Source organism: Perognathus longimembris, chromosome 5, assembly GCF_023159225.1.
Source record: "Perognathus longimembris pacificus isolate PPM17 chromosome 5, ASM2315922v1, whole genome shotgun sequence".
Lineage (NCBI taxonomy): Eukaryota > Metazoa > Chordata > Mammalia > Rodentia > Heteromyidae > Perognathus > Perognathus longimembris.
The window spans coordinates 85,255,619-85,270,693 of NC_063165.1; the positions used below are offsets into that span (position 1 = coordinate 85,255,619).

General features: G+C 39.6%; 1 protein-coding gene across 2 annotated transcripts in view; it reads left to right on the top strand.

Moving 5' to 3' along the window:
- Positions 1–15,075, top strand: part of Vps8 (VPS8 subunit of CORVET complex) — a 192,355-nt gene that overhangs the window by 39,058 nt on the left and 138,222 nt on the right. For both annotated transcript variants that reach the window (XM_048347271.1, XM_048347272.1), the window contains exons 9-15: positions 1,665–1,789; positions 2,534–2,620; positions 5,977–6,044; positions 7,508–7,661; positions 8,445–8,504; positions 10,525–10,632; positions 13,956–14,036. In XM_048347271.1, the coding sequence (XP_048203228.1) occupies positions 1,665–1,789; positions 2,534–2,620; positions 5,977–6,044; positions 7,508–7,661; positions 8,445–8,504; positions 10,525–10,632; positions 13,956–14,036 (683 nt within the window). The remainder of the gene's footprint in view (positions 1–1,664; positions 1,790–2,533; positions 2,621–5,976; positions 6,045–7,507; positions 7,662–8,444; positions 8,505–10,524; positions 10,633–13,955; positions 14,037–15,075) is intronic.

Genomic DNA, 15,075 nt, shown 5'->3' on the forward strand with positions numbered 1-15,075 from the left:
AATTGTTCCAGAACTCTGAAGGTGGGGGAGTGCTTTTAGATTCAGTTTATGAATGCAGAAAACTACTTTTCCAGTGTTCACTGTACACTGGCAAAAGTCATTACCTAATATCCCTACACCTGAGAATGCAAGTCTGCAGGCTCCTTCTGGTACTAGGTTTACTGTAACAGAAGGTAGATTTGCAAACGTGAAAGCTGTTCAGAAGGCTATCATGAGGCACTGAGCCAAGTCCAGGAGTGTTGATTCTCACATAATCTTGACTCAGAAAGTCACAGTCTCATAGGAGAGGGAAGACAGATCTAAAATCTAGTAGTCTAGGTAAGTTGAGGTATATATAGATGGTAGAGGAACTGAGAGAACTGGTTCAGTGGCTTGCTTTTGTTTTTTTTTCCTAAACAGTTACATTTTGTTGCATACCTTCTTATATTTAGGTTTTTGTTTCCCATCTCCCTTTTTTTCCCCCCAAGTAGGTACACTCATGAACTCTATAAAGTACACCTTACCAAGGAGAAGCCCTCAGGCAATTTCTTTTAATTATTACATAATAAAATTTAATAGATGAGTACAAATGGTGATTTTTCTAGTTGGTGATTAAGGCAACTTTATACTCTTTTTTTTTTTTTGGCCAGTCCTGGGCCTTGGACTCAGGGCCTGAGCACTGTCCCTGGCTTCTTCCCGCTCAAGGCTAGCACTCTGCCACTTGAGCCACAGCGCCGCTTCTGGCCGTTTTTTCTGTATATGTGGTGCTGGGGAATCGAACCTAGGGCCTCGTGTATCCGAGGCAGGCACTCTTGCCACTAGGCTATATCCCCAGCCCAACTTTATACTCTTAAGACCTTAGTCTAGTAGAGATTTGAATTATTTGCTTTTAGCATATCAAACATGATGCACAAAACACTTTTCTTGAAGTAGTTTAAATGATTACTCCAAAAGTTTATTTGCATTGCTCATTTACTTAGTGGACCTTTTCTTCATGGGTAATATAAATGTAAATTTCATCTGAATTCCAAACGAATGCACCTTGGTTTCTGAAGCTTTAAAGCTGCGCACAGGAGTGGGCAGTGTCCTCCCCAAACACGGGTAAGGTAAGGAGCGTGTGACAGAACACACACATATGCTTCCTGAATGCCTCTGACGGGCTGCTTGAGGCTGCCCGTCTTGATCATTTGCTGTGGCTTTCCACTGAAGGTACAAAGAAGGCAATGGCCCTTGGTGGGCCTCGCCCCTGCAAGGTGGTGGAAGTAGTGCTTGCATCCTAGCATCTTGAAAATGCCACAGTTCTAGATGAGGCAGCTGAGAGATGGTTGTTTTGTTTTAAGAATATACAGTTTTAGACTTAGCATTGCATTATGCTTCCTTGTAGGTCTTTTTCTTTGTTCTTGGTGTCTGCTGAGTGACTCGCTTCTAGCCAGTGCTCAGTAAATGTATTTTTAAATGAATGTGTCTTCATCATCTGCTTTTGATTCTTGCCCCTTCCAGCCTTTGAAAAGGTGCCTATATTATATTTACGTGTTTGTCCTCTTATATGTTTCCCCCCCCTTGGCGATTGAACCCAGGACCTTGTCATGTGCTAGTCCCCCCCGGTCCCACTTGAGCTAAGATTACCCAGCTATCCCCAGCCCTCTTCACTTCTTTCACTTGTCTTTGCAAACTGCTTTCTTCAGATCAGAACCAAGCCTTGCGGCTCTGCCTGGGTAGCACGAGCGTTGGAGCGCAGTATGGCGCCGTCTCTGCCCTCAGCATCAACAATGACTGCTCCAGGCTTCTTTGTGGGTTCGCTAAAGGCCAGGTAAGATGTCACATTTCTTTCTTACACAAGATAATAGTAAATCAAGTTTGAAAAACGAATGTCTTTAGATCACAGTTTTGAAGACAAAATATGTATTTTGAGGTAACGCTTATTAAAGCTAAGTTGAGTTTGCTCAGTATGATTTTTGTTAAAATTTTCAAGTATTGACTGAGCTACAGTCTGTAATTTTATATCGGAATTTGTGAGTCTTTTTTAATAAATAGCTTTCTAAAACCAAATGGAATTATATAAGACCTGCCTCTTTATGGTAGCAGTACATATTTTTCTGTCTGCTTTTTAGGTACATTATATTTTACTGTCATTGCTGGTAACTGTTTAAGCATATCTTCCTCCCCACTTCTGAAACTGACCGTAGGTTATGGTTTTCCCCATCTTTTGATTTATGTATCACTCGTTTGGCACTAAGCCTTTCTTATAATTTTTACCAGTACTAAACAGATTGACTTATCAGAGAAATCACTTCCATTTCTCAGTATATGATCAACATTTGAAATCGAAGGGGCTAAGTGGGTTGGGCAGGGTGAGGGGTAGATGAAGGTAGAATAAAGGCTTGGTGCTTTAGTGGAGCTGCAACTTGTAGGTATGTTTTAGCTTTATGGTCTTTGCTTGCAGTGTTTATAGACAAGGAAAAGATTATTTTAGCCAAAAAGGCAACATACTTAAGTCCCCCTCCCCCCCACCGAAGCAGTAAATTTGTTTTTAAAGCACTTAGTTGTCTTGTAGATCACCATGTGGGATTTGGCCAGTGGAAAACTTCTCAGATCAATAACAGATGCTCATCCTCCAGGAACAGCGATATTGCACATCAAGGTAGTCACTTTGTTTTCTTCTGCTTATCTTTATTAGTATGCTTGTGTGTCGTCTTTAAGGCAAATTCATCTATCTTGGTAATCAGAAGCCTTCCAAATATATTTGTTACACAAAGCTGAACATTATTTGATGAGCCCAAGTTTTCCCAAGTTAAAAGCAGGGATGGGTTAGTATTCAGCTTCTGGTTGACTTGAAGTCTAGTAGATACAGCAACAAAAAGGGCAAATTATGTGATCCCAGAGCAGAGGCTGGCAACAAAAGCACCCTGCTGAACACTCATATGGAGACTTTAAAAGCTCTTTACCTTGTTTAGTCATCCAAGATTTTATTGCTAAGGTGGTGGTATGCTCTGTCTGTTGTTGGAAGTGGCCTGAGGTTCAAGGCACCAATCATGAAAGAACCAATGGTTGGATTATGTTGAGAAATGAATCTATTGGTTTATTTTCTTTCAGGCCTCTTCAAGAAATGCATTAAGATCTCAGTCTTGGTTTTTGTTTTTCCTTCCAGACTTGAAAACCATAAACTGACTTAAGTAAGAGATTTCATTTATAAGTACATGTGAACCTTGGTTCTTGCATGTTGGCAAGCCCATGTTCAGAGGCATAAAAGGCACAGGACCTTAAGTAGGAAATCTAAAATCAGATCTTCTAGATTCTAATCTCATACATATTTTGTTGCTTAGCTATGTGGAGCTCTCATCCACACACATGCTTTTTAAAATCTGTAGCATCTGGAGTTTATATATTGGCATCTAGGTTAGTTACAAAAAAAAGTCTTTTGTGACAAAGCAGCATTGAAGCATTTGGTAATAATGAAAACAACAGAAACAAGTAAAAGTAGAGAGAATGTCTCCTCTTTCAATGCATGCTGTTAATGTATCTTGGCCTCTTTTCCTATGGCATGTGCCAACTTGTAATATGTTATAATTGTCTGTATATGGCTTATTTCTCCTAATAGAGTAAGATCTTTGAAATCAAAATCTGTCATTTGTTTTTGTGTTTTACACATAGCAACTGGTCAATAAATGTCTGGTTGAAGGAATAAATGGAGTTATCTTTACTAGCTATGCATCAGACAAGAGCCTCATACCTAAAACTACGCAGAGCTCAAAAAGTTAAACCTCCCCAAAACAAATCCTCAAGGAAACAGCAACCCATTTAATAAATGAGCTAGAGACTTAAAGAGAGACTTCTTTGAAGAAGAAATAAGAATGGCCAATAGACACAGGAAGAGATGTTTGACATCTCTGGCCATAAAAGAAATGCAAATTAAAACGACATTGAGATTCCACCTCATCCCAGTTAGAATGGCCATTATCAAGAAAACTAACAGATGCTGGAGGGGATGTGGCCAAAAGGGAATGCTACTACACTGTTGGTGGGAATGTAAACTTGTTCAGCCACTCTGGAAAGCAGTATGGAGGTCCCTCAAAAGACTAAACATAGAGCTTCCCTATGACCCAGCAATCCCACTCCCGGGCATTTATCTAATTGACCACAAACCAGGCCACACTAAAGCCACCAGCACAACCATGATCATTGCAGCACTGTTTACCACAGGTAAGAAATGGAATCAACCCAGATTCCCCTCAGTGAATGAACAAATCCAGAAAATGTGGTATTCAGCAGTGAAACCCACTAGACACTATGTTAGACATGAACTATACAACTTGAGGTGGAGGAAAATTTGGAGGGGAAAAAGTGGGAGAGAATAGGAGAGAGGGTAACACTTTTTAAAAAGGAAATGTACGTACATAACTGTAACCCCTCTGTATATCACCTTTACAATAAAATTTTTAAAAATTTTAAAAAGTAAATCACTGGCCAATCCTTTTGCAGAAAAAAATTAAATTATTGGGAAAAACAGTAAAGATGAAAAGAGAAGGATGTAGCTAGGATTAAAAGTACAGCACTGCCAGGTGTCAGTGGCTTATGCCTGTAATCCTAGCTACTCAGGAGGCTGAGATCTGAGGATCGTGGTTCAAAGCTAGCCTGGGCAGGAAAGTCTGTGAGATGCCTATCTCCAGTTAATTAGCTGGGAGTGGAGCTGTGGCTCATTAGCCATAGTTAATGGTCATTAGCCTTGGGCAAAAAAGCTCAGGGGTAGTGCTCAGGCCCTGAGTTCAAGCTCCCAGGACCCAAAAAATCACAGTATTTCAGGAGCTGTTATGTTGTTCCAGAATGATGATGAGGGTAGTTTGTGCAGACACTGACATTAGAGAAAGGGACATACATGGTTGGAAACTTCTGAAGTTTGATTGACAATAGATACTTGCACTTGAGCACCCTTACTCATTGTTCTTTAAACAACCTTCCTATCAATAACAGTTTGGGCTTTCATCCTTTTTTGTTCGTGTGTGTGTGTGTGTGTGTGTGTGTGTGTGTATGTATGTGTGTGTGTATAACCGTATAAATAGACTGCTAGTTTAAAGCATTTTCTATAGCGCATACACAAGAAGCAGAAAAGGAAATAGAAATAGGGGTTCTCTTATTCATCCTGCACTCTAGGGGGCCATTTCATGCATACTCATAGAGTATATGCTTCCCCCGTGGCTTTGAGACAGGCCCGTGTGTGTAGAGGGAGGAGACTCTTGCTTCCTTTTCACCATCCCTCAGTAAAAAGGCATGCATGCCATTTAGGATGGTTCACCAACCTTTGGCTTTTTGAGAGCCTGGGCACTGTAGAAGTCACCGTGTGTTCAGCAGCATTTCCCATACCTCATGTAACCTTAGGACTGTCATTGTGAGCACAGTTATTGAGCTTTCCTGGTAGAAGTATAGCATGTGGAAGATCAGTCAAGAAGGTAAGCACAGTTTAGGGAGTTACATGAAAAGTTGAGATGTTTTAGATACAGGATTAATCTTCAGATAGTCACAGAACTTATTCAAACAGGTTCATTTCCCAATGATAGCATACATCTTTTACTGTCCTTATTTTTAGAAACTAGGCAACTGCAAATGTATCCAAAGGATACGAATGCAATTGTATCTAAGTTGTTTTAAGTAAAAAAAAAAAAGTATATATATATTTATATATATATATATATATATATATATATCTCCAACTAGAGAACTTCAGGGTTTTTATTAACCATTTTAATATTTTTCTCTTGTCCTGAGGAAAAGTAGTTTTACCTTTTGAAATTCTTACCTTTTAAAGATGCCAAGCCACTTTTGTCTTAAATAAGGATGATTTTGCATGCTTAAATTGATGAGCGAAATCTCATTCAGGTTATTTAAAATGCTGACTTGTGCCTGTTGTAGATTTTCACCATTTTATAGTTTTCCTCTTGATCTATTGAATACTTGACTGGTCGTTTAAAACTCTACAAGAAAATTAATTCCTTTTCTGTTTAGTTTACAGATGATCCAACTCTTGCGATTTGCAACGACAGTGGAGGTTCTGTTTTTGAATTGACCTTTAAGTAAGAGACTAATGGACATTTATTGACAAATGAGAAATCTAGCTCTGGTTTAATGATTTGAAATTGAATGTGAAGAGGTCTGGAAAGCCTATGTGATTGAAAATAGCTTATGGCTGTGTATTACAATTACCTGGGGAGACGTATGGAGCATGTGGAATTCCAGGCCTGGTTCCCCATGATTTTATCTTAGAGCTGAGGCAGGATTCTGGACTTCTGTTCTCCAGGGGATTCTTACATGCTATCAGGCTGGGGAGCCACTATTCTGGAATAGCTCACTAATTTTAATTTAGACCCCAGGCCTACTTGATTATGACCATAATGGCCAGGTGTAAAGGGTTTTTATTGCTTTAGAATTTCCCTGTTTACTCTTTAAATGAGAACAAAGACTCATCTACTACCTGGTAGGATATTTACTAGGCTCAAGTTTTAAGAAAAATGTTGAATGCACTATACTTGATAATTATGTTTCCTTTAGTTTTTCAAGGTTAATGTCTGTCTTTATTTATTGTATTTTTTATAAAGTTCCAGAAATACTGAGTACAAAGTAATTCCAAGAAATACTACTTATTGGGCTTGGGAATGTGGCTTAGTGGTAGAGTGGTTGCCTAGCATGCATGAAGCCCTGGGTTCAATTCCTCAACACCACATTAACAGAAAAGACCAGACATGGTGCTGTGGCTCAAGAGGCAGAATGCTAGCCTTGAGCAAAAAGAAGCCAGGGACAGTGCTCAGGCCCTGAGTCCAAGCCCCAGGACTGGCAAAATAATACTACTACTACTAATAATAATAATTAAACACTACTTATTTATTCAGTTTATTTTTATTGAGAGTCTACTATATGTAGGCATTTGTCCTGATACCAGAATTATGGTTATGAACCAGACATGGTCCTTGTTCTTAGAACTTACATTCTAGTTGGGAAGAGAGTAAGGATATAAACAATAAGCTGATGTGTAAATAAAGCAACACAGGTAGATCTGGATCCTGTGAAGAAACTAAGATAAGTTAGTGTATTAGAATGAATTTGATGATGACATACGAAAGACCTTTGTAGGTAACATTTGAAAAAAAGCGCTAGTCAACACATGGAAAGATCTGGAAGAAGTGCTCCAGATAGGTGGCTATTCAGACACAAAGGCTTTGAGGTGGTCACACAGTTGACTCTGCTGGAGCAATGCACAGAAGCCAGATATGGCTGGAGCTTGACTTTGTTAGAAAGGCCCGTAGTGGAAAAGGATCCCAGGCGCGAATCAGGTCCTGTAGGACCTTTAAGATACAGGCAGAGAACGTGGAGTTCATGTGTAGAGGCAGGCCCGCGGAGTGTGTTTAGCAGAAAAGTGACAGATCTGACCCATAAAACAAAAAGGTCACGCTGCTGTCATGGGGAGCTTGGGCTACTGGAGACAAGAATAGGAGATGGATCATGACGAAATTGATTCTGAATTGCTTGATTGCGTTTTTAGGAGAGTGATGGGAGTGAGGACCTGTGAATCCAGATGTCTCTTCAGTGGCTCTAAGGGTGAAGTGTGCTGCATCGAACCTCTACATTCTAAGCCTGAATTGAAGGATCACCCCATCACACAGTTTTCATTATTGGCCATGGCTTCCTTGACAAAGGTAAGTGTGGTGAGAAGATGACATTCTCTCGTTTCCGTGTTAATGGTTGTGTTTTAAAATTTGCATCTATTAGCTGTATAGAAGGATTCCATTTTGACATATCCATATTTGCTTTCAGTGTGCCCTGATCAGATTTGCCCTTCTTCATGTATACCCCTACCCTCCTTTTTCATACAATTTCAACAGGTTTCATTGAACTATTTTCATATATCTATGTAAAGTACTTCTACCATATTTTACCCTATCCATTCACTCTTTCCTCTCTTATTGGCGACCCCCCCCCAAAAAAAAGACCTGTTTTGCATTCCTATCCGTCATTCATTTCTTTAGATCTATATTGTTCATCACTGTAGTATTTCATACATGTATCTACTAGGTTAATCAGATTAACTCTCTCACTCACTCTTTCCCCTCTTAACCCCTACCTCCTTTTCAGTGATGTTTTTATAAAAAAAGTCTAGAAGATGTAACTCTTAAATTTTAGAGGTTTTGTGTTTTTTTTTTTTTTTTTGGCCAGCCCTGGGGCTTGGACTCAGGGCCTGAGCACTGTCCCTGGCTTCTTTTTTGCTCAAGGCTAGCACTCTGCCACCTGAGCCACAGCGCCACTTCTGGCCGTTTTCTGTATATGTGGTGCTGGGGAATCGAACCCAGGGCCTCATGTATATGAGGCAGGCACTCTTGCCACTAGGCCATATCCCCAGCCCCAAATTTTAGAGGTTTTGAACACAAACCATTTGAAAATATCAAGCTAGATATTGAAAATAATATTATTTTCCCCTAAAGATACTTGTCATTGGATTGAAACCATCCTTGAAGGTGTGGATGACTTTTCCCTATGGACGGGTGAGTATGTCTTTCCATCTTAATCAGCAAAATTGAGGACCAAGTCAGAATGGAGGAAGGGGCTTCTCAGAGAATCCCGTGGGATTGGCAGGAATCGAGGTAGAATGGAAGTCAGTGCTCTGAAATTCATTGTCCAGACTTATCTTACGGTGATAATCGTATACTTTTATGTCTGTTGTTTTAAGTTTTTCTCTTATAAACAGCATATGACTGGGTTTTGTTTTTAACCTCAGTTTGACACTCTCTATGTATCGCTGTCTTAGCATTTTGTGGTCACATCTAATTTCGTGCCTGGATTTTCTTTTTCTTTCTTTTTTTTTTTTTTTTGCCAGTCCTGGGCCTTGGACTCAGGGCCTGAGCACTGTCCTTGGCTTCTTTTTGCTCAAGGCTAGCACTCTTCCACTTGAGCCACAGCGCCACCTCTGGTCGTTTTCTGTATATGTGGTACTGGGGAATTGAACCCAGGGCTTCATGTATACGAGGCAAGCACTTTTGCCACTAGGCCATATTCCCAGCCATGCCTGGATTTTCCTAGCCCCTTTTACTACCCTTTTTAAGGACAGTAAAATTTCCTTATTGGACTTAAAGCTGGAGGATACATTGATGTGTTGAGTCCTAGCCTCGATGGTTAATGTGAGCTAGGATTATGCCTGATATCTGCTGCTTTGACACTGAAATACTGATAGAACACTCCAGAATATGTAACATCCAACATTAATTATGCTTCATGTGCTGTCTATGGTCTATACCTCTGATGTTACTTTAGAAGATATTTTGCAGAAAGAACAGTTGCTCTTATTTGTCTGTAGGTTGTGTATGCATGAATTCAATTAGCCACCCACCCATCCAGAATATTCAGAAAGAAATTACATCTGTACCAAACAGGTGCAGACATTTTTCTTGTCATTATTCTCTAACTAAAACATTATAACTTCTATTTACATAGCATTTGTACTTGATATTATAAGACATGTACAGGTGATTGAAATGTGGGAGGATGCACATAGGTTATATGCAAATGCTGTTCCATTATATATAAAGGACTTGAGCATTATGGATTTATATACGGGTTATGGATTTACATAAAGATTATGATTTATATGAGGGTAGAAGGGCTTGCCATGGAACCAAGCATCCCAGATACTGAGAGACAAGTATATTATTCAAACCACAGATTCCCTTTTGTTTCCTGTTTAGTGTTTTTAGAGAGCAGTGCTGTATGCATGAGGAGGGGTATTGGTGGGATGGAAAATGATGGTACAGACCCTGGCTAGTTCAGAAAGCAGTAGCCCCTATAACTGAGGGAGCATACTGTTGTCTTCTTCTTGGTACTCTTTATCTCTGGGCACCAGGAGAAGCAGATCTGTTCTTTTAGAACAGATCTTTTAGGCTGACATGCATTGCCACTAACTTTAGTTTCTTATCTGAGCTTTTTGTCGTGATATCTGTGTTTATATCTTTTTATGTTTTGTTGGTGTTTTTCCCCTAATAGTTATTATGGACTTTTCCAAATAAAAAAGTTGAATTTTTCATTAAATACTTATATACCTATCATCTAAATTCTATCATTACCGTGCCTTTTTATTATTATACATTCTTTATGTAGTATCTATGAATCTGTCCATCTCTCTATCCATCTATCAAACTAATTTAGTTTTTTATGGAAACCAATGCTCTACGTTAAGTACTCAGCATCCATTTAATTAGCTAGAGCTTAATATTGCTTAGCTTTCTCCTTAATTTGTGTGAAGTGAATACACATATCTTAAGTGGACATTTGCCAGGCTTTCACAAATACATATGTACATTTGTAAGCCAACTCCTTATCAAGATATAGATCATGGTTGTTAACCCGGAAAGTTCCCTCATAATTCTTCGCAGTTAGTCCTTGCTTCACCGATGTTTTCACGAGTGGTTGGGGAAGGTTCTGTCCAGGGAAAGTAGTTGCCTGTGTTTACGTAGGGTTTCTCCTCTGTCCTGTCTGTACGCTGTGATGAGTTCTCCCGCCCTTCTCGTGTAGATGGATCCCTCCAGTGTCCCGTTGCTGGCCTGGCACTTCGTGGCAGTGCATAATTATGTGAACCCCATGCTCGCGTTCTGCAGAGGTGATGTCGTACATTTTCTCCTGGTAAGTTCTAATAGGATTGAGTGCTGTTTGTCATGCAGTCTTAGTACACAATTTCTTCCTGATTCATCAATAATTTAATATTGTGTCAGAGGAATCTATCTTAGTATCTTAAATCTTTGGGGAGAGATTGACCTCTTTAGTTTTTATTTAAGGTTTTAATGGTTAACGTGGCAGGGCAGGTGGGGGAGGGGGAGAGCAGAAACCCTGATCTTCCTTAGTCTATAACCTGTCATGTTTTATGTCTCACTGGCTGACAGTAGCTAATAGTTTATTATTTCTATGTATGAACACATAATGTAGACATGTCTATATTAATTTTCTTATCCTGTGTGTTAGGTATCCTTGAATACCTACTGTTCTCTACACTTTGATGGGTACAAGAAACAAATGAAGTATAAAACATTTTTTTTAATTTCACACAGCATATTAGATTGCTATAGTATACTTATTGCTACTAGAAATAACAGTTGAAGCATTCAACTATAATGATGAGGATTAAAAGTTGGTCTAGCCAGGTTTCAGTGGCTTTGCCTGTAATCCTAGCTTCTCAGGAGGTTGAGATCTGAGGGTCTCAGTTTGAAGCCTAGCAGGAAAATCTGTGATACTCTTATCTCTCCAATGAAGCACCAAAAATCTGGAAGTGGTTCTGTGGTTCAAGTGGTAGAGTTCTAGCCTTGAGCAAAACAGCTCATGGACAGGGCCCAAGCCCTGAGTTCAAGTCCTAGGACTGGAAAACACACAGACACACACACACATAGACACACACACACACACGTTGGTCTAAATTAGAGCTCAGAGAGATTAAGGTGATCCAGAGAAGTGTGGAAAGTTTTATAACCATTTGCAGGGGAGGAGAGGAAATGTGCCTACGTCATCTTGTCTCCGGTTTCTTGCTTGTTAGTAAGAAGGTGGTGACACCCCTTCCCCTGAATACCCTCAGCTAGAATCCAGAGTCACCTTTAAGTTACTTTTCTTCCTTTACATGTGTTCCATCACCACATCCTGTTAATTCTACCTCCAAAATCCCTTTCTCCCTTTGTGACTCCCTACTCCCATGACTGACTGCTTTTCCAGTAATAAAATAAGTCTTAAGTCTACCCTGCACCTTCATTTATTCTCATACCTCTGCCAGGGAAGCTCTGTGTATTCCTCCACTTTATCCTGCGAATGCAACATTGCCTTCTCTGATCTGAATGAAGTCAGTGCTTCATTCTACTTACTCATATAAAATCGTTTCCTTTTTAGTGTTGAACTGGGAATTGAACCTAGGACCTTGGGCTTGTTTGACAAACTTTCTATTACTTGAACCATGACTCCATCCCACATTTAGGACTTTTAAAATTTCTTGTCTAATATTTTTCTTCTGCACTAAACTGAAAGCTCCATAAGTCTAGAGACTAACTCTGATGCCAGCCGGCAGGAAACTTTTCAGCCATGAGAACAGGACCTGTATATAGCAGATGCTTGATACATGTTTATAGAACTTTAATCCATGGTAGACAATAAGATTGAATATGTGGGATGGATTTCAACAAGGGGTTGGCAAACCATAACCTATGGGCCAAATCTGGCTAGTCACATCTGTTTTTGTAAATAAACTTTAGTGGAGCACAGTCATTTATATGTTATTTATGATTGCTTTCTTAGTACAATGGTAAAGTTGAATAAGGTGACAGAGATTACAGGATCCACAGTCTAAAATATTTATGGTGTGTCCCTTGGCAGCATAGTTTGCTGACCCCATTAACCTTGTTAAAAGAAATGGATTTCTAGGGCTAGGCATAGTGGTCCAGCTGTGTGGGAGTTGAAGACAGGAGATTTCAGTTTGAGGCCAGCTCACTCAAAAGTTATCAGGACCTTATCTCAAAATCATGTCAGTGTGGTGGGGCATGCCCGTGGCCCTGTTACAAGGTAGAAGGATCATGGTCCGGGTGTAGCTTGGGCAAACAGTGCAAGACCCTATCTGAAAAGGGTCTCCAGAAGCAAATGCATACACTCATAGTACCTGATTACAAGAAAGAGCAGGGTTAAATAGTATGTATAGTATTTATCTTTTGTAAGTAAAGGGATTTGTTTTTATTTTTTATCTGGAGATAGAGCAGTCAGAAATATATCTGAGAGCAAAAGCAAGAGGACCCCTTAAAAGGAGTGATGAACTGTACCAGCAGGGGAGAGGCAACAGGGATGGGGGTCGGGTCAGGAACTTGGGTTTGGACAGGTGAAGTGCTTTTCTTCAAGGACTTTAGAAAAATCTTAGAGGAATAAGTAGTGCTGACATTGATCTTTCCAGCTTATGAAACACTTTCAACATATGCAGTTTATCAAAAAATTTTGTATTTTCATTTGACAGATGTGGAAAGCAATAAGTAATCACCCCTGTTCACCCAGCTAGGATGGTGAAACTTAAATATTTAAGCACATGGCTCTGGGCCCTGTGTTCCTGTTGCCAGATCATCCTTTCACTGGGGCAAGTGATTGAAGACAGCACCCCATTAAGTGGGCTTGGGTGTTGGTTAAGGTATAGAGTAAGGTCAAGTGTAAGTGATAGCACCGGGATGCTAAAAGGAATCGAGACTTAGAAAGAAACATAGCTAGAACGCTGGACAGCTGAAGGGGATGTCAAGAGTATAATGTGGCCAGATGTATCTTGTGTTTTATTTCTTCCATAGTGTTTTATTACCTTAAAGCTGAAGTAGAGATAGTAAAAAACAAAACAGAACACAGAGATGATTGAGGATTCTAGCTTGTCTAGATATCCATATGTAAATAAAACATTGATAGAAGAGCTTCTTTGGGGAACTGTCAAAAGATCTGAGTTCAGAAAAGTGTAATTTTGTCAAAGTTGCTGCTGTCCCTCCCCCTCCTCCATCTTCTTCCTTCCCTTCTTCCTCTTCTTCAAGATGGAGTCTCACCGTGTTGCCCGGGATTGTCTGCTGAGATTGTCTCCCCTCATAGCCTTCAAGTAGCATTTTATGTTTTAATGAACTTCATTTGGCTTTCTCACATCACGAGTCCTCTTTTATACTCTAGCTCACTAATTATTGATATGGTGAAGCTAGGTTTTTTTTGTGTTATGACAGAATGGAAATCATAGCATTTGTTAATACGATTAGACCATTAGCTATATATGCCTTGGGTTTGGTTACATATCACAGAGTAAATGGTTTTCATGGATAGTTTCCCTTTCAGTAACTTTGGCTTGTACACAAGGTGTGGCACTCATTCTCTAGACGATATATAAATATAGATGATATATAAATATAGAATGTTTTTCAAAGTCCCTAAGACAGTAGCTAATCCTTAGGTTGTTATTTCATTGTCAGGTTAAGAGAGATGAGTCTGGAGCGATACATGTCACTAAGCAAAAGCACCTTCACCTGTACTATGACCTCATCAACTTTACTGTGAGTATTTTTCAGATTCAGTGTTCCCGTTTATTTGGTGCACTTGTCCTGAACCCAGGGGTTATTAAAACGCCAGGATTTTCACCATGAACTATAACCATTAGGATCATATAAAGAAATAAAAATTATTTCACATTGAATGAAGTTTGAATTTGGTGTGATACCTCGGAATTAGTGCCTTTCCGCCTGGTTTTCTACTTGGTGTTGGCCTTGTCAGGCAAAGTTGCTTCAGTCTTGATGAGCAAAAAGGGAAGTTTGGGTTTGAAAGATTTTAAGTACATCAGAATCATTGTTCTACTCTGTGTGAACACATTTATATTTGTGAGCTTGTCCTAAAAGGTCAGGCCCTTGTGGTAGGTGTTACGGCCAAAAGACTGTAATGGGCCAAAGACTTTGATGAGTTTTTTTTTCTCTACTTTACATCTCGGTCCTGAGATACATTATGGTTCTTCTTTTTTGAAAGGTTTCTTTTTGCATCAAATTTTACCTTTTATTTTTCAAATACTGTGTTAGTTTTGAGAGTAATACCTTTAGGATATTTCTGGGTTGTTACGCTTACTGGTTTTTGTACATCAGCATCTGTTAGCAGGCCCCAGTGCCTATGCCTGCCATCTTAGCTACTCAGAAGGCAATTATCTAGAGGGGCAGGGTTTGAAGCCAGCTTGGGCAGGAAAGTCTGTTCTTCCCAAAATAACCAGTACAAAGCCTGAATGGAATTGGTTCAAGTGTTAGAATGCCAGTTGGGCCAGCAAGCTGACTGGTAGGCCCTGAGTTCAAACCCTGGCACTGTCAAAGCAAAGGAACTAAAAAAATTGTTTTTTCTTCTTTGACTCAATAATATATAATAATTAAGCACATAGGTGCTATAGCTTGTATTTTCTTTTTCATATGTGATTCATTAATTTAGTTGCACATTGCACTTTGAGATAGTCTCGTGTGTAGCCCAGGCTGATCGGTCACTCCTGGTCTCAGGCAGTCTCCTGCCTCAGGCTCCTAAGTACTAAGACTGTAGGTAAGTATCACCAATTTTTGTTCACAT